This window comes from Chroicocephalus ridibundus, chromosome 4 (genome assembly GCF_963924245.1).
Source record: "Chroicocephalus ridibundus chromosome 4, bChrRid1.1, whole genome shotgun sequence".
Classification (NCBI taxonomy): Eukaryota; Metazoa; Chordata; class Aves; order Charadriiformes; family Laridae; genus Chroicocephalus; species Chroicocephalus ridibundus.
Genome location: NC_086287.1, coordinates 10,607,761 through 10,633,342, shown reverse-complemented (window position 1 = coordinate 10,633,342; position 25,582 = coordinate 10,607,761). Strand labels below are relative to the sequence as shown.

The window sequence follows — 25,582 nt, the reverse complement described above, 5'->3', positions numbered from 1 at the left end:
AGGAGCAGACTTAACTTGCGTGTTATGTTCGACTTTTAGTATCGGTGTTTCTGAGCCCTTTTCTGGGATTTAGTGCATGCATGTGGATCTTGGCTTTGCTCATGAAATTTTATCCAAATTCTAATGCCATGTGGAAGAATATGCACAATTATAGTAATGGGGAAGCAAGAAATAAAAGTCTTACCTCTGCAAGAGGATGCCAGTGAGCAATGGGTTTCCGAGGGTACGAGAGCATTTCGTTCCAGTGGTCGCGACCTAGACTTTCTGCATCGTTGCCTACTTGACATACTCCAATGACCTCATTGTGACCTACACTGTGAAAATGTTCCATAATATTTTTTTCTTAAAATTTTACTTTTAGAACCATACCATTTACATATTTCATTAGAAACATTAATCATGGATTTTTAGAATTAATTTGTGCCTGAAAAATGTAATAAACTATAAAATACGTAGGTTTGCTCTTCCCATTTACCAGAAAAATTTAATATTTTCCCCATTATAGCATACCCTAGGTGTCTGTGTGCATTTGTGTCTTATTTTTGCATGAAGAATGTAAAATGTTCTTCGCCTATGTTCTGTAACTAGTTGCAAATACAAGTAAACTCTAGGCCGCAATTTCAGAAATGGAGGTGTGTGTCTCAGAGGTTAGCGTAATTGTGCACAAACAGAACATCAGCGTGTGGACTGTCTCATTATATGTTCAATTATTTCAGTTCCGGTAAACATATATGCAGCTTAGTTATGTCAGTTATGGATGCAAGGCTGTATTTTATAATTTAGAAAGGAAATTCTGCCTGGCAATACAAGAAAGTTTAGTCTTCTACCAAAGTCAACATGACATTAATTTCCCATTTATTGGGAAAAAATAATAACTTTGTTTCTGGATGCGAATCTACTGTGCACGATTTTATAAGCCAATAGATGATGTTATTTTACAGCTACAGGTATCTCACCGGTCGTAATCCATAACAGCTATCGACAAGTTAATTTGGTCAATGTTTTCTGGAGGGACGTCAAAGACTATGGCTTCATTGTAAACGGGATTAAGGGTATTCCTCTTGGTGGAAGTTTTTCTTTTCTTTAGTCGCCTTCCTTCACACATTAAAGAAACCTTCACGTAGGGATCTGTGTAAATCATAAGAACAACGTTGGTTTTCTTTTGTTGTTTCTAAGCAAACATAGATGGAAAGTGAAAGGAGCAGCCTTCTTGTATGCCCATACCTGCTTGCAGAATTAGTCACCTGGACCTGACTGGAATTTGAGCTTCTTTATTACCGTGGCATGCCTGGGAGGCAGTGGAGCTTTGAAAGCTTTACCTGGTTGACTGCTTATAATGAACAATTTAGGTTCAAGAAGCTCCTTGTTGTGTACCAACTTCTCAAAGGGTATTAAAATACCCACTGAACCGTGTTGTACATGACTGTTTATACAACAGCCTGTGTATCAACCTATTTATAACAGCCTAATTACTTGTACAGATTTGTAGGACAGACAGAAGATGACAATATTTTACAGAGTGGGACTTACTGATGTATGGTTAAATATAATTCAAAATGTAACAATTAGTGGCTTATATTTCTCAAGAGTATTATAATTATTTTTGAACTCCTGATTGTAGTAAAAAAAAGCTTTTTCTTTTAACTCCTTTCTGGGAGCTCTACAACTCCCTGCTAGTATTTAAAAATCATCTATGAATTCTTATTTAAATTAATTTCTGGTTTTCATCATGAAATTTTGAAAGGGTTGCTGAAAGAAGTCTGGGATGATTACTGTTTTGTCCATATGCCAACAACAGCAGAATTGGCTCAGTGGCTCTTGGAGACTGTCAGAGAGGGTCAGTCTGCCTCTGTGCCATAGCCGTAACAAATAGTCTGCTGTACAAACAAATTCCCAGTGTTTTGAATGCAGTTTGGCCAATTTGTGCTATTCTGAATCACAGTCACTTTAGAAATAATAATCTTGCAGTCTTTTTAAGGCAGTTTATTTTAAACTATTGGTTGCAACCAAACAAACTAAAATATGTTATTTATTTCTTTGAAACCCCTGTACTCAAGTAACTCAAGAGCTTGCAGCGTAAGAACTCTCCTCCCAAAAATCATTCTGGGATTTGACAGTGCTGGATTCTGTGTCTCAGGAGGGAAATGGGACAGAAATCCACATTAAGCATTAAATTAATTCCTACCTGATGCTCCTGTGATATCCATTGCCTTTAAATTTCTTGCCTTTATTATTGTAATAGTTAGTCTACCAGCTGTGGGAAGGTAGCAGAGTGAAAACATCAGGTCACCGAGATCCACGTTATCCTGTTACAAGGAAAGGCAGATAATATGAAGCAATAATAACAATTTTCCCAAACCCATAACAGGAGCTAAAGATAAAATATACCTTAGGGAATCTATAGTTATGCAAGCAAAAGCTGAATTCTCATTCTGAAAAATATCTGAAAAAACAGACACCCATCTGACTACAAGGTTCAAGTTGCTTCTTTTGTTGCTAGACCACCAAATTTATCAAGTGTAAATGTGGTTATAGTTCCTAGCACTGAGTCATTGGAGATTAAACACATTTCAGTGATGAGGTACAGCATAAGGCAGCAGAATACCTTTGTTCTATTTTATGGTTTGCAGTGATTTGCATGTATCATTGACAAGCTGCAACAGATCGCTGTGCTTTTCCTTCTAGTCTGCAAAGGGATACCCATAGAGAGGTAAACAGAAAAAAAACCATTGGTTGTGCAGGGCAAAGTTTTATGGAACTCTCAAGCTTGCGTAAACTCAGGTGTGAGAGGCGTGGAGTCACTATGGTAACGGGGCAGCCTCCACCAGAAGTAGAGTAAGGACATTACTTCCTGCACTTTCTACAGACAAGCTCCCTCAAGTAATCTTATCCACCCGTTTCATTGATAGAATGATTTGCAACCCTTTCTTGTGTCAGTGGCATCAGGGTTTCAGAAAGGTAGCAGAAAATGAGCAACCCCTGTTTGCAGTTACAAAGCATCTCTCTTGTTTGTTTCCTTTTTTAAAGGAAAAAATGAAACTCTTTTATAAAAAATCTAGTGAATAAAGGATTGTATTAAATGCTTTCTGGGATTTGACTGGCATTTTTTTTAACTGAGCAGTGAACTGATACTTTCATAGACCTTTTTCCTGTGACCTAATATTTCATTCTTGACTGAAAAAAGTTATCCTGTCCAGCAAATTCAAAGCTACATTCTAGGTTTTACAGGAAGGAAAATACAGCTATTGTGGAATATGTGTATCTTGCCTACTTAGCTTTGAGCAATACCTTCCCTGCCTTCCCAGGTTAGCTCCTTCTGTGTCAGTCACCAAAAAATGAAGGGTCGTGGATGACATATAAGGTGAGTGAAAATACCTCGAAGCAGCACCTAACAGGTTAGTGTTTGTCTCTGAGCTAGTTGCTGTACAGACCAATGCCCAGAGCCTATGCAGCCACTTCACGTAGCTTCATCAGTTAGCAGGGGAGACATGCAGGACAGAAAATACTGCTGTCACAGAGTTGTAGAAAAATGTCTCATCGGAAGGGATTTCTAGAGGTCACTTGATCCAACCCCTTGCTCAACAGAGGCATCCTCACTATAGTGGTCAGCTTATGCAAGGGAAAAAGAAAATCATGTGTGTTGCTTCAGAAATAGGTGCTTTTCCTGTGCTGTTGTTGGAGAGAGATGCTGTCAAAGAAGGAAAAAGATGATATTATGGGCCCTTTGTCAGTAGTAACTAGCTTTTAAAACCCTGACTTGACTTCATCAACTATCGTCTCTTCCATCCTAAAGATCAGTGTTTCATGGTAGCTGTAAAGCTAATAAAGGTTGTAACAATATCAAGCTGATATGACTCACGCTGTTTAGTACCTCGTGATGGCTCATACTTGGAAGCAGACCTGCTGCAACAAACTCTGTCACTGACTCACTTTGACCGTGGATCAAAGTGCTGTTTGAGAAGGTGATGCTGTAGGAAGTCCTACAGGCTAAAGTGATGTCAGGACATCCAGGAGAAATTTCACTTGGCTAACACCTGTACTTAACATAAAAGGAGGAATAATTGATCTCTGAAATTTTCCCAGTGGTCACCTGGAGCTTGATACCTATAACCTGGGGAACAGGAAGCAAAGATTTTACTTATCCTTCCCATAGTGAGGAAGAACAACTGCCAGAATTTAAGTGTACTTCTCCAGCTTTGAGGTGCTGAGATTTGTAGCTGTGGAATTCTCTCTCATGCTGCAACTCTGAGAGGAGCAAAATTTCGTAAGCCATTTAAAGAAATTATTGAATGAAGCCACCTTTTGGCAATTTGGGGAATTTGTCGCTCCGGAAAATTTGATTGAGAAGTTATCTTTCATTAATTGGTCACAAATTTTTTAGGAGAAGATAGCATTGTTGGATCACTCAGGTTTTCCCTGATGATAAAGAAGCCCATCAGGCATCTGTTGTTTTAACTGTGTATCTTGGTATTCTTCGATATTATCAACCATGGCAAAGGCATTCTGTATTCACCCCAGTGCTCCACATGGTGACTAGGTAATTCATTATGTGAGTACTGTAAATACTTTACTGTTACTACCAAATACAAGAGTTTCCATTCCAGACTTGATCATCCTGAATTAACATTTTAAAACCTTTTATCGCGTCTTATCAAGAAGTTAATAGGTAAATGAATTACGATACAATTGTTTTAGACACGATTTCCAGGAAAAATGTTAACCCTCTGCATAAATGAACTGGTTAGGAAAGAACGGATCATATGTGTTGAATGCAGTGCTAAGAATTATGCCATAATATACTTATCCACAAGCTTTGCCTTACGCTTGAAAAGCAACCATCACCCACGCTGTGATGTTTTTATTAGCAAATTCTGCAATGACAATAATACTTCGTAAATGCTTTTTCAAAACTTGCACTGGGCATTATACAGGAAAAACACTGTTAAACCAAAACAGAACCTATAATTTCTTCAGTCTTTTCCAGTTCTAGAATTTGTAGGTATTAGAGCAATAGATCACAGATGACTGTGAGATTCGGTCTGTTCAAAAGCCAATGCTAGTACTAATCTAACCGTAGCAGTCTGAGAATGTAATTGAAGGAAAACTTGCAGGCAGCAGCAGGAGAAACATATTTTTTGGCATGCAGATCCTTCTCCGAGTCTGAAAAAGAAGCCCTGTCTTCTTACACTTTTGTTTTGATTTGCAGGGAATTAACTACTACTCCATAATACTGATTATTTGTCAATGTTTTCTTAATTTTGGAAAGATAGATTTTCTAACAAAGTGAGCCTTTCCCAGTGCCCCGGCTATTCCACTTTGTTCACCCCCATTTTCTGTAATTGAAGGGCAACATTTTTAACTGTTCCAAATATTGTAAATTTTGCTATTGGAGCTTCAAGGTTCAACTTAATTAGGAAATGTTCTTCAAAGAGTACCATAAACCATGACTGCACCACAGAATTGGCGCGTGCGTGTTCATCTGTCTGGGTAACTGCAGTGGAATAGGACATGCCCTGACTGGAGATCGGTGGTGTCACAGGTATCACCGTTACATCCAGCAATCACAAGTCCTTACTATAAGTTTGTTTTTTTAACAGAACCAAGGTCTATGTAACAGAGAACAGAGATGATTATTGCACATCTTCACTAGTTTAAAATCATTGAGCCGCATGGCTTAAGCCATGGATTGTCACTAAAGGTGTACTGTATTATCAAAAAATAGCTTTAAGAAACAGAATTAACAAGCATAGAGGGTAGGATTTTCTGCAAGGATTACACTTCTGTTTGCATTGAGTACTTATCTGTTACTATGTATGCTTGACAAAATGTGGTGATATAAATATTACACTGCCAGAGACATTTTAAAATTCCTGCTTAGGAAAAGATTTCATAATATTGTAGGTTATCAAGTCATGCATTTTGTGCATTCCGAATTTGTGTCTAAGAAGTGTGGTAGTAATATCATACTGTGCTTGTTACAGTGCAATCAGGACAGCCCGAATATAACCAGACCAAAAGGCTGGTGAATAGTATTAACTTCAAAGAAAACATTTAACAGATAATCAAATTACAATAATAGTTTACTTAAGTGAGTATGGCCTATATTATTTTTATTTTGGTCCTGTTCAGCAGGAAGGATATTGTAAGAACCAAATAAATATGCTGTGATAAACATACCTAATGTCCAAGCTCCTCTCCCATTGTCCTCAAAAACTGTCCACAATCAGAGGAAGAAAGCACTGTCTCCATTTTTAATCTATAACCTGCTCATGCTGGTATTCTAAAAAAGCTAGAACAAGATTGGTGTCTGCTTTGCTTTTCCAGTGCTGCAGGCTTCAGCTTCAGGTTTGGGGTGATGGCTGAGTGCCTTGATGTTGTGAGCTCTGCCATAAAGTGACCGGCGCAACCCGTCTGATGTTGGTTTCTGATAAACCCGCCTAGATTCGTCTCCGAGTCCTTGTTCTGTTAATGCAGTCCTTTATTCAACAGGGCAAAGGCATGAAGTTTCTTCCTTAAAAAATTGCCTAGTGTTACCTGGGATAGTTAGATGTATTCAATACTGGGTAAGCAGTCAGCTGGAGAGGTCAAACCAGAGGTGCAAATCACAAGGTTTGCCTGAAAAATGTATGTTCACAAAGGGAATGAATCCCTTGCTGGAACCTCAGGATAAATAAGGCCCTTTAATTGCTGTTAGGACTGTGGAGATACGACCTCCCTTACATTATGCTGCCTCCTTGTTCCATTTCTGGTGGAAATACTCGATATATCATAAAAACATATTATTTGAACAATTTTCAGTGGCTTCTACTGAAAGGTTTATTGTTCCTGCTTTTCCCAGAAAACGTATCTTGTTTCCCCCCGTAAAACTAACACACTCGTAATATATCTTTTAAAATGCTGAATTCCAATAATAATAATGTTAATAACTTGTTAGTCTATAGTCACATGGTATTTATAGAATTTAAAATTATTAATTTCATTAGACATTACCCTGCAGGATAAATCGCTCCCTAGTACCATGTCAACAGCCCCATGCTGGAGCTTAGGTGAGTATAACTCGGCATATTGAACAGGGAGATGTGTAATCCTAAAGACTGCGACGATGGGCCCTTAAATGGCTTCACCTTTGATTCCTTGGAGGCTGCATCAAGAAGCTCAGGCTGGGTCAAACCTTCCCAGCAAAACCTGGAAGTTACCTGGTTGTTAGGGAGTTTCTGAGAAATGGAGGTGACATTTGCCATCACATTTCTCCTCTCCCTCAAGTACATTTGGGTGCAGAGAATGGGTATGTAAAATCATGCAAAACAGGCAGCAAGGGACAGAAGAAAACAAGACAAATTATAGGTTACAACTTCTGCTTTTGCCTGTGGTCAAGAAGAAGATATGCTGTCCTTCAGTTAGACAATCATAAGTTTTGAGCCCATTTCTTTAGAAACTTATGTTTTGTGTTTCTGGCGCAGACAAGCTATGATAGGCTTGCCATCACACAGTGCCTGTGCCGCTCTAATTAAAGCATATGTCTCAATCATGCAGCTTCCTCAGTTCCCTATCCATAAAAAGACAGACACTATTTTTTTTACTTTTCTTGTATGCTGCAAAAATCATGTTATTATGGATTGTGAGATGATCGGATGTATTTTTATGCATCTCATCAACTTACCATTAATGGGAGCACTTAGAGGCAGTGATGCCCTTGCTTATTTCTTTTAAAGTTGCTAACAGTTGAAAGCGGTTTTCAAGGCACTAGTGACTTTAGAGATTTTATAAATACTTATTGCTATGTCAGAACTGTACAGCTCAGGCAATAGTAACTTTACATACTATCTCCTTTAGCACATCTCTGAAAAGGTCATTGGAAAAGAGAAAAATAACAGAGGTTTCAAGAAATGAGATGATATAATTTGAGCTTCTGAAGCACAGAAAAGATTGATTATCAGTATTTAATTAAATTAGTTCTTTTTTTATTCCTCCTGGCTGAGGAGCATTAGTTGTGTTTTAAACAACAAAAAAAATCTTCCTAGTTATTTTATAATCTTCACTGGAATTAATGGAATTATACTTCTGTAATGCAAGACAAATTTTACTGTACATCACTATAATATTTGGTAATGTGAATTTTAGAGGAGCTACACTCTGCTAAGATGAGGATAATTTAAGTATAGTAGGTATATGTGTTAAGGCTAACTGAATTAAAAATACTTTAAGAAGTGCTATCTGCCTTTTGGGATATACATTTATTAAATTGTTCATCTGTGTTGAGAAGTCTGGATTCAGATTTGAGTGAGCTGTGATATTAATTCAGTTTTGGTGCATGTCCAGGGCACAACTATTAAGCAAATACCATACTAAACAAATTTGTGACTCTAATCTGTTTGAGAAGGATTGTAAATCTAAAGTATCTAACATGAAAAATTCATGAAGTTAGCTCCACATTTTTGATTTTTTCATCATAGAATTATTTTGAATTATATGTATGAGAAATGTGTGTTGAGAAAAACTCTTTGGAAATGTTTGATTTTAATTGTATTTGCACGTGACTAGAAGAGTGCCAGCTGCTTTTTCATTACACATTTTAAGATGAACAGAGAAGATATGACTGGAAAATTCTATTTTCATGACATCTTAAATCAAAGAAATGAACTTCAGTAAAGTAAGCATTTATTAATGCCTCAATCAAACTATATCTACAGAGATATGATTGAGTAAAGTTTGTGGAAAATGGGAATGGCCTATCTTTTACAATTATTCTTTCAATATGTCAATGTCAGGCTATATTTCATGTTTTAAGTTAATTTGCGAATTGTATTATTTTCTCAGTGTGATTCCATTTTTTGCATTTCATTGTCTTTTATTAATGATTTTCTTAAAAAATGAAAGCAAATAAGTAAAGAAGATTTTAGAGCTAGGTATGTGGAAATGAGCCTGATTACACTCACTAGGAAAGAATATTAAAAACAATTCTGAAACTTCGTTTCTCTACAGTGAAAGAAGATAAGAAAGCTGAAGTGTTTGGCTGTAATTCACTCTGGATTCTATACTGCTTTGCATACACAATATAATTTTCATCTCAAGTCACGGACTGGCTTTCAGCTTGTATGCCTGTACAACTATATGAAGTGTGTACGTAGAAGCTAATCTGGTGGGATGTACGAAAAGGAAGGATAAGAAAGGGCACCTCTGAATCCCTAGTACTCTCTCCGTGGGCTTACTGCCGTTTCCTACTCCTTACACATTGATAAAAATGCTGGACCTGAGAGATTCTTGCATAACTAATACAGTGAAAAGTATCCCCAGCTAAAGAATTTAAGCAAAAAAGCCTTAGAAGGGGTAAAGAAAGCACTTAGCCCAGCCAGCCAACAGAAGGTGTTTTGTGTTCTAATTTATAAAAAAAAATAAATCCTCTGACGACTAAGCTCAACTTCAGCTTTGCTGCTGATCCAAGTATGTAGCTTGGTTTTCCTCTATTAGGATTTGTATTAGTAATGCCAAAATGATACCACAACAGAGTTTCTATTAACTTTTCTCTGAGGTATTCTGGAGCACCTTATAGTCAGGCGGACGTCTTGCCCGACAAACCAATTCTGAATAGCACAGCTTTGTGCTGTACTTCATAGGGACTGAAAGAAGTAGGAATCCTTCCTGCAGACTGGGTCATACAGAGCCACTATGATTATCAGCTCAGGGAGCGTATGTTCTTATTTCATCTTACTCATAGTTTTTCCTACCATCTTGACAACTTCTGTATAAAGACAGGATCAAAAGTAAAGCATCCAGCAGGTAGCATATCCTCCATCTCTGCTTCAGAGCCTGGAGATCTTTTGATATATATTTTGCTTTTTTTTTAATCTCCTGTTTCCATCATCCTTGGGTCATGACTACTTTTCTTTAAGGCAGGTCACTTCAGTCCACAGAAGGAGGATCCTCCAGACGCGACTTTGTATTGTGCCAGTCAGTCAAGATATCGTATAATGTGGGTAGCTGAAGTCAAAGGATAAGCCTTTCACCTTCACATATTTCATAACAAATCCAGTTAATGTCTTTGAGAAGAACGTACACATAACTTGCTATTGCCACAGTGTCCTTAGTAAGTCAAGGACAGAGGCCTTTTCCTGTAGGCAGTCAATGTACTTATCTCTCTAAAGACCCAACATCTCCATTGTCATAATTTATATCCTATAAATAGGATGGCAGTGATTAACTGAAACTGCCTTTCCAATTGGTTAGCTGCATATTGTCCTCAGTTATCGGAATGCATTTACATTTACAGACACTTTTACAGAATATATTGGTTCTTACTGAGTCATTTAAGACTTTATTGATAAATTATTCTGTAATAAGACCCTTATTTTAAAAAAGTCTCCATTTGGTAAAGATAAACTTCATACACATAATTATTTTTAAATGTATGCTTAAATCCTATAGATTTTATTGGCTTTGAATCCTTTGCACAGATTTTCAGTTCCCAACAACTAAGTGCTTTGCTGAATCTGCGCCTAAGAGTGAATCTAATGAATTATCCTGTAGCTATTGAGATAGAGATAATGTCTTAATTTGTTCCAAACTTAATTGATGAACTGGGGAGATAGTCTGAACTGAGCTAATGAAAATTAGTAGAGACATGACTGGAAAAGCTGGAGTACTTGTCCTGCTTATGTGCGTGTGGCAGTGTCAGAAATTGATTTCACAGGAAAAACAGAAACGAGGAATTCTGAAAATGAAACTTCTGTAAAAAGTAAAACTAAGTAATTTTTAACTTCTCCATCAGTTATTAAGAGGAGGAAAGAGTGTGCACACAGAGTTGTTTCTGAAGGCTTGCTAGATGGCATTGTTGGTCAGAGAAAGAAGTTAGTTGAAGTGTAAGTTTCTCCTTGCAAGTTAAACTGTTCCTCTGAAAACTGTTTCGTTTTCTTTAATGTTACTGCTTTATGCAATTCTTCTATGACTTGTTGCTTCCTACAAAATAAAAACTTCAGTATAGATTTAATAATATAAAAAAGTCTGCCCGGACTTTTCTTTTCCAGACATTGCAAGCTGCATTTTATCATTTGGATTGTTACTGGGAGGCAGGGGGGTGCATATGTGAGTAGAGGACAGGGAATGCTTGAGAGCTAGAGAAGGTCCTTTTATCTTCCTGATCTAATAATTAAAAATGAAAATGTTATAACCTGTAAGACATGAGTTCACAAGTGAGGTGCTGAGGACAGATTTGCTCTTCCTCGTCCTCCAGCACATCCCACTTTATCCCACCTTGTCAGTGTTAATAGGTTGCCACCTTTGGTATTGTGCTTCAAAACTCTTTTAAAAGGGAAGCCTTTTGAGAGTGGGTGGGATTTCACAATGCTTAAGCCTTAAAGGAGAATACTTTAGCACAGACCTGACTCAGCCTTTCTCTCTGCAGAGGAGGCAGTGGTGCTTTAGAAATGTTGACAAGCTTGTGAACAGCAATGAAATGTAAATTGTTCTATACAGCAATAGGTGCTAGGAGGGCAACTATTTTCTCAAAAGGAAATATAAGGGAGAACTTTAGCTGGGAAACATAAGAGTTTTGGTGTTAGGTGAAGATGGTAAAATGGAAGGACAAGTAGGCTGGGCAGACAGGGGATGCCTCACAGAAGGGACTTTCACAGAGTGATCTCACAGTGCAATCTGGAAAATGGGCAGTAGTTTCCCAAAGTGAGAACCAAAGCTTTTAATGAATGTCCATAAGTGTCTGGCATGTCAAACTCAGTAATTTTTCAATGGGCTGCAATTGATTTGGATTAGACCTATTTTTTTTTGGTGAAATTCTGAGATTAAAAAAAAAAAGAAAAACAGAGGTTAATGGCATTGTAGTGTGCAGTATCCTACAATACAAGCGAATCTTGGTGGGCCAACCTTCATAGAATCATAGAATAGTTTGTGTTGGAAGGGACCTTTAAAGGTCAATCTTTCTGACTTAAAAGAAAATTCTTGATGAACATCACGCAAATGGAAATAGATGAGAAAATAAACCCTCATAGTTTCAAAATAAATGCTGGCTTGTTGTAAGACGAGGAGGCTAAATTACGTTAAGTGTTCACTATCTCTAGGCACACGTGAGCTTGAAGAAAATGAAGCAGCAAATCCATTCTAACGCATAAAATTATTTCTACCATGAATTATTTTCCCGTTACATCTTGCTTCCATTCTGACATAAGTTGAAAGTAATGTTTAATTATCTCAATATCCCACTAATAATGAAAATCTCAAATACATCCAAGAAAAATTGCAAGGGAGGAAACTAGTTTTAAAAATAAGTTAACTAATCAAAATATTTTAATCCTAAATGTCTTGCCTGTTAATATTTTTCTCCTAGTGTGTTAAAACGAAAATGTCAATTTAAACTAAATCTGTATGCAAATTAATGGATCGGCCTTTCACTCTACCTTGAGTTACAATGGCTGCACGTGAACTTACAGCTCCACTAAAATATTGAAAGATGCTCTATCTTCTAACCCCACTCAATTATCTCTTTGTGTACAGGAATTGAAAGCAATCAGTATGTCACGGCCCCAGGGCACTAATGGGCCCTTACCACCACCAGGGCCTCCCCCCACCCTGCCCATGGCCCAGGACCCCATTTCAGCCCAGAACTGCTGTTGGTCCCCGCCCCAGCGACACCGTAGGATGCTGAACTCCAGCTCCCCACAGACCTGTCCTGCCTGGCCATGGGCACACGTCCCAACCTGGGTTGTCCCATCCCAGGCAGCGCTGGCTGATGCCAGGGGCTGCCCCCCATTCGCCCAGCCTGCCCTGCTCCCTGGCTGGGGCAGTGGCATGGGACCTGCTGGTGAGGTCCTGCCCAGCAGCTCCAGGGTCCCCCACTGCTCCTGGCATCCCAGCCCCCAGGGAGCAGCCAGGCCTTTTGCCCTCCTGACACAGTCATAATTAAGGATGAAGTCTTGCAGAGTGGCCATTTTATATATATATAAAGCTAATATAGACATGCTGCTGAAATGAGATGAAATTCAAGCTTTGGGCCCTACTAACAGTTCCTCACCTTTCCTTAGCACTGAATGTCATTCTCAGTGCAGGCATTTTGTGTTCTGTAAAGCAGTCGTCTTTTGTATCATGCATTCTGAGCACATCATTCTGAAAAGGAGAGAAACTAAGTATCTGGGTTCTGCTGAAAAAAGACGGCGAGTCACAGTATTGGGGAAAAATTGTTCTTTTCAGTCTGTGTAAGCACCTGTGGTGTTTTGTGGATGTATTCATTATACTTACATTAGGTATTCTCTACTGTGTTCCTTGCTACCTAGGCTTAGCACAGGTTGTACACAAAGTGGGTAATAAATAAAGGCCGTTTTTCTAACTCTGAATCTACTTTTAGTCAAAGTAAGAGTTTACTTTACAATTTTGTTTTTGAAGAAGTTGATATGAAAAACAGAACGGTCCAAATAATACAGTGTGCGTGAAAAATAGCTAATGCCAACTGTATGTTGCAGTAGCATGTCCTTCTTCTATTCCAAACCTTTCTCTGTGATGTTTAATTTTTAATTTTTATTTTTAAATTGGATATCTTATGTTGGATTTTAGCCATTTGCTGCACAAATCCATCCCAGGACTGATTTCAGTAGAGAAGATAGGGTGGTCCGCTACACACGTATCTGTGTATGTGCCCTGGGAAGGCCAGGAGTGGATCATTCTGCTCAGGGCTCTCGTGTAATGAATGCAGAAGCTGGAGAAGCACATGTGCATTGTTCTTTGTAAAGAGGCAGCAAAGAAGCACTTTGCCCTTAGATTTTGACCACTTGAATACAATGGGCTCCTTTCACATACCACTAAAATAACTGCCGGTGAACAGTGTATTGCCATCAATCCAAACTCTGTCTGATCATTTAAAAATTCTTGTGATATCTGGAAATCAAATCCAAGTTCAATGAAATCTCTGGTGTGCCCTTTTCCTCTCTCTCTCTCTTTCTGATCCTTTTTGGCTTCTCATCCCACTAAAAAGTAATAAAAGAATTATTACCTCTGTTAATAAAATATACCCAAGGCAGACTTTTCAAAAGTAATATTTTCTACACGCAGCTCCCTTTAAATTAGTGCCTATTTAGCAGGTGGGGAAAGAAGCATGGTTTTATGAATCTAGTTCTCCTGTTTTTTTCCTATGAGTTACACGGAGATTTTCTTCATCATGATTTATTTTAAAGTTATTTTTTCTTTCAAATAGGTACCTTTCCTAGGTTTCCTTGTGATTTTAAAGCCAAGGATCAAGTATCTTTCTGTTGAAGTTTCTCCATGTGTTTTGTTTCTCTAGAGACAATTCTGTCGTGTCCTGTCATGCACACCTTCAGGTCAGGAATGACTTCATTTTTTTCTGGTAAAAGTAGCTTTTTTTCTAGAGCTCCCTGATGTTGAAAACCTGTTACCTTTGAAATTGACTTGGTTACTATTAAGTGGTGCAACTAAATACAAAACCTGGGCTTCTGATCTGTCACCTGTACAAACAAAAACACTGGTGCCCTGCCAGGCTCAAATGCACTATCCACAGAAAGTACCAATATAAGAGAAATGGGGGAAAGGGATCGTTATGGCTTAAAAACATGTCTGAGAGCGTTTCATGTAACCTTCCATTAGCCTGAAAGCACAACTAAATTCCACAACATGCACTTTACTAGTAACACTTCTCTATAAAATTACCCACTTTTAACAATAGTAAAGCAATTTCCATAGAAGTTTCATTTACTTCTTAGTAATTTATTTAAATGGGTCATATAGAAAAGAAAATCACTGCAAATTTCAAAGCAAAGCAGCCGAAGTAAAGAGACTGCTTCACTGCTAGCAATATTCTGTTAATGGATTGGGTGAAAAGGTGTGCAGTTGTACTGCTTTGATTGTCCTTGCACAGCAATTCCATTTTAATTGCAAGTTAAATGGAAAAATATAATCATGGACGCTAAGGTTAATCCTATAAAACACATGTATTAAATATGTCAAACTGGGCAATCTTCAATACTGCAAAATTGTCTCATTTTATACCTTAGAATTTCTCTGGTTTTCAAATACAAAAGGAATTAAAACAACAGAAGGAAGAAGAATAAGAATGACAACAAAATTAATGATAACAAGACAGCGTCATTCCAGAAGTGTGAAAAAGAGGACTGTATGCAAATTAATGGACTGTCTCCTAACCACACTCATCCTTTATTTCTCAAACCGTGCTACAAAGCAAACTTCACATTTGAATCAGGAGAGAAGTTGGGATTTTGGTGGTTCTTTTTTTGGGGTGGGTGGTGGGGAGGAGCACGGGAGAGAAGGCAGGCTCTTCCGTTCCCTCCCAGAGATGCTACTGACAATTTCCTAACATACTGCTATGTAAAATTCGCCAACCGCATAACATGCCCATATGCTGTTGGTATGTAACCTTCTCAGGGCAAACCTCCCCAACGCACCTTCTGAATCAAGGCCATGGAATCTGTGGTGATCTACAGCAAGGGGTTACTTTTGCCACTTCTCTTAGGCAATGTCAGGAACATTTCAGTGTTTCTCAGTATCTTAATTGCTGATGCTGCCCAAAAGCTCATGCAAATCCAGCTCCCGTCTTTTCTTCGGAGACAGTTTTGGACTATTGCCATTAGGACACTTAGGCTATGCGGATCTGGTGAAGGAGTATTTATGCTGTTGCTGTGTCTCATGCACCTACCTTGCAAATAAATAGAGTATTTTAATTTTGAAGCTGCTAGGCAGTTTACCAATCCAGTACTACATCTACTTAGGAGCTTCACAGAAAAAACAGCTTTAAAATAAAACTAAGGGCTGTGAGGAAGCTGAAGGAAGGGGAAGGAAGAATACAGAAATCCTTTTTAGAAAATGTGAAATCAAGTGTATCATCCAGGTATCTACAGCGTGAGCAGGGGAAGAGGTGATTGTGTACAGTGTGATAACAGTTCTTTTTCTGTAATACTTGCTCTCTATCAGATATGCTCGTGCTGCCTCCCAATTATATTTAGATGTGTACTGCAGGCAATTTTAGGACCACTTTAGTGAGCATATTTTCCCTCTTAAAGAATGCACAGTGTAAGATGTGAGATAAAGAGAGCACTAAATATAGAAGTGCTTTAGTGCTTTAAGTCCATAAAAGTGAGTCAACAGAACTTCCTCCTCTTAGAAGACTTTTCTCCTGACTTGTTTTACTTTACGTGTACTACATGTGAAATATACCTAGAGAGGAAAAGGATGTTTTTCGGTGGCTTGTTTTACTCTCTTCCTCATGGCATCATACGCATTTATGTGAGGCGAGTCCAGTGAGCTGCCCAGGCTTTTACCTGTAATGTCTATATTCAGAACAACCAGTGTTACTAGGTACATACTAGCCTATGGGTAGGAAAAAAGTAGCATTTTTAGAAAGTCTGTGAGTGATTTAGTAAACAGTATCTCACAGTCACTTAGGTGGCTTCTCGAATTTTCCATTTAGTTGCTTATAGTTTATATAATTTGATAGTTTTAAAATTAAATCAAAGTTGTGAGTTGACTTGTCCTAAATGGTGAGCTCCCTTTAGAACTCTTTGTTACTTTGAGAATGATCAATGATTTTGGGTGCTCACTTTGACACCTTAAAAGGGCCTGACTTCAATTTTTTGTAAGGAAGTATGATTTTGAAAGAATTTAGTGTAGTTATCTCTGACCATCATAACTTTTGGAGCAAGACTATCTGAAAAGGATAGTATCCATTTATTTTTTTTCTTTTGTGGTGCTTTAGCCCTGAAAGGTTTCCTGAAATAAATGATTTTTGAGAAGAACAAGAGGGTGGCTGGGTGGGGGTGAAAAGAGTGAGCATTTACTGCTATATCTATGGGTTTGTTTTTAAAAAATATCTATATTTTTATGAAAAAAATATTATGGTTATAGATAGGATGAAAAGCTTTTTATATGTCATTTTATAATAAAAGCTTTGTGTTGAATGAAGAGTTTCTCACAGCTTTCCCAAGAATGCAGACACTATACACAGAGTAAAGTGAAGAATTTGGAAAAGGAGCTGGCAAATGAGAAATGCAGTGGAGCTGCTGAAAGGAATAGGTCAGGGGCGCAGAAACCTTGAGGGAAAATATTCTGGTTTTAATCGATTAGGACTGCTACAGCCAGTCAAAAAGTTGAAGATGTGGATGTAGGACTCAGGTGTTTTCTGATGGAGAGATTTCTATCTGCTTTCTCCAGGACCAAATTTGACAGCTCACTCATATTTTAGCCATCAAATTTTGGGGGAGGGGGAGGAGGAGAAGATTCAAATCTTTGTTGAGCCGGTCATTGTCATGTATTTATTTTGCAGAGAGGAATAAAAGGATGGTAATTTGCTTGTTCTGCTGTTCTAGTGAATTTTCTGATGTACATCTCAAGTGATTTGTTTATATTATTTCATGTGGCTTTTTCTACTGTTTACAAGATACTATTTCCAAACTATAGCAAGAGGATATGCATGAAATCTGAGCTTCAGTGGGAATTCTTTCCCTGACTTTACAGTAGAGTCAAGATCTCATCCTGAGTACTACTCATTTCTACCTGCATAAAATGTTGCAGTCCCAATAGAGTGAAATTTATTGTTCGATTAGCATTTACTGTAAGATTCCGTGCTCAGTGGAGTACAGACATTGAAAGGTTTTCATTATTTTAAAGTGATTCCTTTCTTCCTGATGATCATAAATAACTCTCTAGGGGGCTCAAAATCAAAGTCTGCTGTTTTCTTCCTATCTTTTTTGCACACACTTTCATTTCCCTTTACTGCATACACATTTATTTTATTGTTGGGGTTGTTCAGAAGAGTTATCGTAATGTAGATGAGATGGTTGATTAAACCACAGCTGGTTTTAAAAAATATTTATAAAACCCCAGCATGCTTTTAAAAAGAAAATACATAAAGAGATCTATGAATTCTGAATCAAATATACAAAATACACTACAGGAATTGTTCTTTTGCTCTTCTGTGTCAACTTTCATAGTGTTTGGGTAGCATTTTCTATATGAATAGAAAATATTAGGTATTGCATGATATTGGTAACCTCCTATTCACTGCTCTTTTAAAAATAATTTTACTGCGGGAAACGGAAGAGGAAATGTTAGATAGGAGGAGTGGTGGATTTCAGCCACTTGTACTGTGCCTGTTAGTAGTTGGTTGCCTGACAAGCAAGGTTATGTTTTCTGATGTTGTGATAAACTGCTATGTTTAAGATGCCAGATTTGGCCCAAGAATCTGAGTGGGGAATTTCATCCCAATAGTTCATATCATCAACTGTGAAAACCTCCAGCTGTAAGTTGTTTTCTGCTTCCCTGCCCATCACAAGCAAGATGCCATCAATAGTCGGAAATCTTCTTCCAGATGGTGAATGTAGCTTTAATTTTGAGTTTGTCTGATGACTTGTGACTACTGTTTTCTTGAGTAAATAGAGCAAGGTGTTTAATCAAGACACGAAGTGCCAGAAACATGTAGCCGTACAAACCTCAAATGTCATGACATCACAGACGTTGCTAATGAAGTCTTGTCATTCGAGCCTGTCACTTCACCGAAGTACATGGCGTGAAATACTCATTCTAATTCTCTGCTGGGGAGCCATCGCAAGGCTCAGACACAGCAAATGACTGGATGCTTCATTTACCCATGTGAATACTTCTAATGACTTCAGTGGGACTAACTCAGAAGTTATTATATCTGTAATTCTAGAATTTGAGTGTGCATTGCAAATTGCCTTTCAGTGTTTGTGAGGACCAATGCAGAATTTAGAGGTTTGCATGTGTTTCTCATTTAATCCTACCCAAGCAAGCACAAAGGGATGTCGCCGTGGCCTGTTGGATTTTTTCATGAAATATTATACTTTATACATTGTTCCAGATACATATATATCTTTCTGAATGTTTAGAGAAATGTATATGCATAAGGAGAAAGAAGATCTCTGCTGTAAAAAGGTAGTAAACTTGGGAGTAATAAATCTTCATAAGAGAGCTTTTAGTCAGGTTATAGGTCCCTCAGTTTTGCCATTGTTTCTTTAGCTCCACTCTCAGAAAAATAGCTCAATTGCCATGAAAGAATGATGCCTTTCTGTACCTCTTCCCTTGGATAGTTTGGCTGCCAAGCAATCTATTTTTTACGAAGTGAAATAATGGAAGAGCATAGCTATGTATCTTTCTGCAATAATCTGAGCAAGGGTTTCTACAGAGCCTCAGAAGTGGCCCTCATGCTTTGAAGGGTTGGGGATTGAAGAAAGAAAAGCTGTTGTGTCTCTCTCTGAGCCCTCCCGGGGACAATTAGGGCCTGTGTAATATCTGGTATTATACTTGTTGACCGTATAACCAAATCTTAGCAAAATGTAGTGTGCGTCTTTCAAAGTTTCTACTCTCGTTTATGTCAGTTCAGTTGTTTCATCTTTTGTTTCTTTCAAACTACGTGTTCAGCTGCTAAAAGTCTCCTAGACTATCAGGAGAAAAGCTATAGATACATATATAGGACACGTTGTTCCCACAATATGTCCTTCTCCACCAGTCAGCTCAACCCCCAGCTGCAACTTCACATGTTTTCCCCCCACAAAGACAGTGGGGACGTCTGAAGAGAGCCCCCATGTGATGATTTAGCAAATGGTATAGCCTTTTTTTAATTTCAGCAGGCTCTATAATTTAGCCTGTAAGCATAAAAAACACGGCTCCAAAGCACTACAGTTATGTTCCAGTAATTCCTTCCTTCTGTACAGATGATGTTTTGTCCTTTGTAAACAAGACTCTGGAAAGATCTCAGAATTCTGAATGGTTAAAATGTGAGACAGGTTACATCCTCTAACAAGAGTTTGAAAGGGGAGAGACAAATCTTTTGGCGAGAAGAGCCTGTGTATAGTGGCACTTCCTTTTCTACCTATTTAGCTGGGACACAGGTGTACTAGAAAAGACGAAGTAAAGGCTGTACCCCAGCCAGCACACATTTTAGGTCGTGTCAGGATGCCAGCCTGTCAGGCATGGTGTGCAGGAGATGCTTCCCAAGTAGGTAGGCTATCACCTGCACACATGTCCAGTATGTCTTGGTAAGAGTTCGGAGCACAGTTACAGTGAAAACATAAGTAAATCATACACAATAACAAAAAATTCCACTTACTGCTTAAATATAAGACCATGGGAAAATAACGTGAAAACTGGGTAAACAGACTATACACAGAGGAAAACTGTAAAACTCTGAAATACCCTGTTTGGTGGAGAAAGATGCCTGATGGTTGTGATATCTTTCGGGGATTAAAGACTAAAAATGGCTTGAGGCTTTTCACATAAGCACAGTATGTTCAGAGGGAATACTTTCAAGTTTGGCTCCAAATATTGAAACTAAATTTAAAGAGTAGGATTTTTCAGAAATTTCGATGAATCCATAAGCTATCGAAATGTGCTTTCTGTGACCTCTGCTAGAAAAAAAAGACAAAGTAAGCATTCCCAGAAACTGTTCAATAATTGAATGTGTGTTTGAAGAGATTTTTTCCCTGCCTGGCTAAATACATGTTTAAACTGAAAGTTATGTAACCCTGTAGAAAAAAGGCTACGACACAGTTTAATCTCGAATTGTGTGCAGAATGCTTACAGCCAAGATCACCTTAATACAGCTATTTTAGCCTTAACGCTGTGTGAGTGCTCATTGCATCTTTTTCATCTTGAAAAATTGCTGCCTATGAATTGTAAAATACTAGAGCAATTTTTTTGTCTTTGCTGCTCCCACTAAACAATTTTGGATGGTATAATTGAAGGACAGGCTTGGCTGACTGGGATCACATTTTGGATTTGCTTTACGGGCTGTGTGTATGTTACTGCGAGCTGTTTCACTGAAGGCTATCTCCCAGAGCCTTGTTTTGAAAGACATTTCTGGAAAAAAAAGAAGGAGGAGGGTGAGAAAAAAGGAGAAGGGGGATGCATAGCACAGGGATAGTTACAGACTCTTCCACTAATCCAGAAAAAATGGAATTTTAGCATGTGGCTAATGTGTGGAGGAAAATGTTCTTCATACACTATTGCTGTGCTGGGGCTCTTGCACCAGGGAACCATGCATGATACTAAGACAAAAGAGAGAGCTCAAGCATATGCAGCATTGATGGGCAGGGAAAGAACCAGTGTAGAAATCGGGATTTTAATATCATAAAGAATTTTGTGAGTTATTTCCATTTTGAAGCAGAATATCCCCCACTTGAGGGATAGATAGAAACATTTTGCTTTGATAAAAAACAGGATGGTTTTTTCCTATTTCAACTTCCCAAATATTTTAAAATATTGCAATAGAAGGGCATTACAAATGAGAAATCAAAGCATCTTATTCTGAAATTTCAGTATTCTCAAAATAATGACTTTATTTTTTTTTCTCTTATATTCTTTGACTGAAATGATCCCCTTTCTTCTACATGGGTTTTTTTTTGATCTGCTTTAGTTTTGACTTTGTTTCTTTTGTTTGTTTGTTTGTTTGTATGTTTGTTGTAGAGAAATATCCAGACTTGGATATTTGGAAACCAGTTTTGAAACTATGATGGCCACACTCCTGGGTTCTGTGAACTTCAAGTGGTACGTACACATATACACAATTCTCTGAATTATCATTTTCTTAAACTAGTCCCCAAACCCCAATAAATGTTAGCTGAGGCTTCAGTGATATTAAAGGATTCATCCTGTTCCTGACCATGCCTGTGGCGCTACAAGGCTGTCAGAGAATCACTTCCACCAAACAGTCACCATTATTTTTAGAGCCAAGCTGGGAACGCTTGTACCACTGACTCAGGACCAGCCTAGCCGCATCTCAAGCCATTGCTCTTCAAGGCATTTGCCTTTTTTTTTACTTCAGAACCTTCCCAAGTTTTGTTGAATATTCTCACAATTACCTAATTGTTCCAAATAGAATTAGGCATCTTTAAGTTTTCTGAAAACACATGTCAATATTTTATCTCTACCCTATATAATTGTATATTGTCCTTTGTTTAGCCATGCTGAGTGTTGTCTCCTAAACATTTAAACTTATGTCATTTCTAACAAATCTTCTACAAAGTAATCAGCAAAACCATTAGATTAAAAAAGAAAACAAAAAAAAGACAAAAGGTAAAGCCTAGTTTTGAAAATGAACCTATTTAAATACGTTGTTATTAAAAAATGTAAGAACCACAGGAAAAACACTGCCTGCCGCCCTTCTCCACTATATGATCACTGCTATACCTGTTGTGCTGATCCTGAGGGCTAATTAATTCATTTTTCATCCTCACGGTGGTGATCCTTAGAAATCTGAAGGATTAAAGGTCTATGACTTTTCAGCATCTTTTGGCTATGAAATGATTCATCACACATAGACTTTTCTTTTTTCTGTATATTTGACTAAGTAAGAATAGTCAGAAAAAATCATGAAACAAAGAGTGACCTTTGCAACTTAAGAAGAATATCCACTGATCTGCCTCTTGAAGACAATTATGCTTCTGTATTTTTTTTGACTACTTCTGGATTTGGTTGTGGGGTTTTGGGTTTTTTTAAATAAATCTAAAATTAAAGTGAGGTGAATCTTACCTCTTGTGTTTACTGCCTTCATTTGTCTAGCCATGAAATAATTGTTGTTGCTCCTTAAGCTTTTGGCATGCTTTAACGGGGGCAGGATGCATGGGTTTGCAAATCTGTCTCTTCTAGAGTCTTGCATTTGCAAATCAATTAAAGAGGCACGTGTCCACATCAACAACTGGTTGCCTTCCTGGTGCTAAAGCCTACTTCTTTTAAACAAATGGAATGTCAGGTTAATACCGGATATGTTTTCTGTACTACAAAAAAAATCAACTACGGTTTCCCATTTACTGCTACAGTCCTAAAGTGTAGGTATGTCACTTAACATTGATGGTTTGGATTTGAATTGATACATAGAGCCAGAGGTTTGGTTTGTTTCTATTCCTTCTCAAACTGTTGAATCAAAAAAATTGTTAACAATTGAAAACATTTTAATGCTTTTCTGAGCTCTTGCTCAATGCCATCGCTTTTCTAAACCCAGCAACTTGCCAAAACAGGAATTTTAGAAATACCGACTAAAACATCTTGACACGCTAAACATTTTTTAAAATGGGAGTAGGTGGACTTAGTTGATTTACTGCCAGCTACAGTATCTGTACGCTGTCGAAGAAGACAAGGAGTACTACACAGAGTGGATGAAGGCTGGTGCCAGGAATCTGCCAGATTCTGGACCCGGTCTCATTTCTGCTGGTAAGTAGCATCGTGTCTTGAGCAAGTCACATCCTTTTTGTCTGAGTCTGTTCCACTGTCCATGAATTAAGTACAGTATTTACCTACTTCTTTCAAAGAAGGAAATTTATTTTCCTCATGTTTCAGGTGTTAAACCCTAAGGATTATGACCTGCACCTACCCATGTGCATTTGGCACACGTTAGATTGCTCACAGCCTCTTAGCTGGAGTGGTCCTGAGCAATGCAACCTTTGGGGAAGTTTTTTTGCAGTTTGAGGACAGAATAGTTTTGAACTGCAGAAAATCTGGTAGGTTTGGTCAGATTTCAAAATTTTAGACTTTTATTATGCTTTCCATAAACAACTGATTGAAATAATTTAGTCTCTTTCTGTCTCTCTTCCACACATACTGTGGTTGGTATTAGCATCTCTGAAACAGGGAACTTGAAACTTTCTTCTCGTGATGTTATGATTCCAGTTGCATCTTAGTTATACAACATAAATGCCTAAAAATACAGATTCTCAAATCTTTCTTTCTTGGGCAAACTTGAGAACAAGAGCAGTGAGCAATTACCATTTCTAGAAGGCAGAGTTACAAATAATTATAACCGTCCTGCTTTTTAACACTTTGTCAAAACACAAGCACGTATACCAACATGCAACTTAAATTAATTATTTTTTTAAAATAACTTCTTTTTTACTGCTTCTGTGCAAAAGAAATTCATCATTATCTGACAGACTCGTATTCTTGACCACCACGTATACCCTAAAAGAACTTGAAGATTCTTAAAGACAGATGCAATCATCTTCTTGGCTTTGCAATTTCTAACATATGCTGGCTCTTTCTGGATGGCAGAGTAAAGAACTTGATATACAACTTGTTTTTCTTTCTAGGTTTGAACTCTCCATAACTATATTATGGATTTTCAGCAAACCATGCACGTTATCTAAAGTCTGTGACATGTTACGTCTCAAATTCTATATGTATTCCCCAGGGTTTTCTTTCTGTAATCTCTTCTCTCTTTCTTTTAGAAATATTTTTCTTCTATATTTTTACTCTTGTTTTGTACCCTAATATATTGATTTTTGCTTTGAGGGCTGGATGCTACACTCTTCAATGCTTAGATAGAAACAAAAGCAGAAGTACTTCAAAATAGCCATATTCAAAACAGAGTAACTTTTTGAATCCTTTCTAGTACTCCGATTGTTTACAGATAAAGAATAAACCATGGTTTGAATTTGACCAGCTGGTTTCACCTTTATCAGAGTTTCAATTTACTTCACACATTCACAGGAGCTGGATACTGCAGAGCCTCAAAGGAACCATAAGGACAACGGTAGCAGTCAATATGGTAGCTACAATTTATAGAACATTAGGTGCATAATAACTGCAACTCTTGTTGTAAATGTCCTTTGAGAATAGAATATTATACAAAGACTCACAAAAACTGGGATGTTCAACCTCAGGGTGAGATGACAGAAAAGTGCCAATGGGGTGTTATGAATAATTATATTTTTTTAAAGTGTATGTATAAGCCGAGACATTCAGAAAAAGATCAGGTTTTCATTGTACCATGACTAGATCTTAAATATAGCTATATTTGGCAACTGAAAAGATAGCGTCAGTGTCAAAAGCTATAAATATTAGAAGACCATAGTCACAAATTTGCCTGGTAACACGAGTAGTCTTTTTGGAAGATGGTGGCCCAGCTAAGAATGGAAATTTCCATTGTTCTTTCTTACTCCCATTGTTCTCCTGCTTTAAGTGGAGGCCACTTTTAAATGCTTCTCATCTTTAAAGATCGCCTGCTTAGCAAGTGACAAAGGCTGAGCATTTTGAGAATCCAAGCAGCCAGTATAAACAAGAGATTTCCAGTTCACAGCAATCCTTCTTTGTGCTCCATAGCTGCCTGGTGACGTTTAACAACCAATTCTTGAGAAAAGATTCTTCTTTCTGGATGCACAGCAAGGTATGCAAGTGGATACTTAGCATCTTCTGAAAGATCTGAAATGGACTATCTGACAGCTTCCTGTCCTTCCTAGCTCTTTATTTTATTTTGTGAGAAAGCCACATATTTTTGCCCAATCATAATTGAGTTTGAAGATGGCAATCAAGGAAATATTAACAACTCTTTTCTTTTCGAAACATGCCATCAGTCTATGAACATCGTAAAACCAAACTAAAAAAAAAAACTACCCCAAACGCTAAACATGTTTTAGGGGCTACTGAACAAAACATACCAACTACTGAAACCCAACCTAAAAATAAAGAGCCTCTTTTTTTCTTCATGAGCCAGAAACCAGTGTAATCTGTCTGGTAGATGTATAAAAAGCTTATCTAGTTCATTTCATGTTCATCTAAAGTTGATCCACTTAATTATTTCTTCCATTAAACAGCTCACTGCTGCTTTTTTCTG

The 25,582-nt window shown here is 37.7% G+C and overlaps 1 protein-coding gene and 1 long non-coding RNA gene across 6 annotated transcripts in view; one reads left to right on the top strand and one right to left on the bottom strand.

Annotated features, from left to right (window-relative positions):
- LOC134514546 (uncharacterized) overlaps window positions 1-22,452 on the top strand; it is a 123,927-nt gene extending 101,475 nt beyond the window's left edge. For both annotated transcript variants that reach the window (XR_010070749.1, XR_010070750.1), the window contains exon 5: window positions 21,445-22,452. This is a non-coding gene — a long non-coding RNA (uncharacterized LOC134514546). The remainder of the gene's footprint in view (window positions 1-21,444) is intronic.
- SYT9 (synaptotagmin 9) overlaps window positions 1-25,582 on the bottom strand; it is a 70,960-nt gene that overhangs the window by 6,445 nt on the left and 38,933 nt on the right. For 3 of the 4 annotated variants that reach the window (XM_063332500.1, XM_063332501.1, XM_063332502.1), the window contains exons 4-6: window positions 2,186-2,306; window positions 957-1,128; window positions 185-314 (exon numbers count right to left, since the gene is read on the bottom strand). In XM_063332500.1, the coding sequence (XP_063188570.1) occupies window positions 185-314; window positions 957-1,128; window positions 2,186-2,306 (423 nt within the window). The remainder of the gene's footprint in view (window positions 1-184; window positions 315-956; window positions 1,129-2,185; window positions 2,307-25,582) is intronic. The other variant, XR_010070748.1, reaches the window with a different exon arrangement.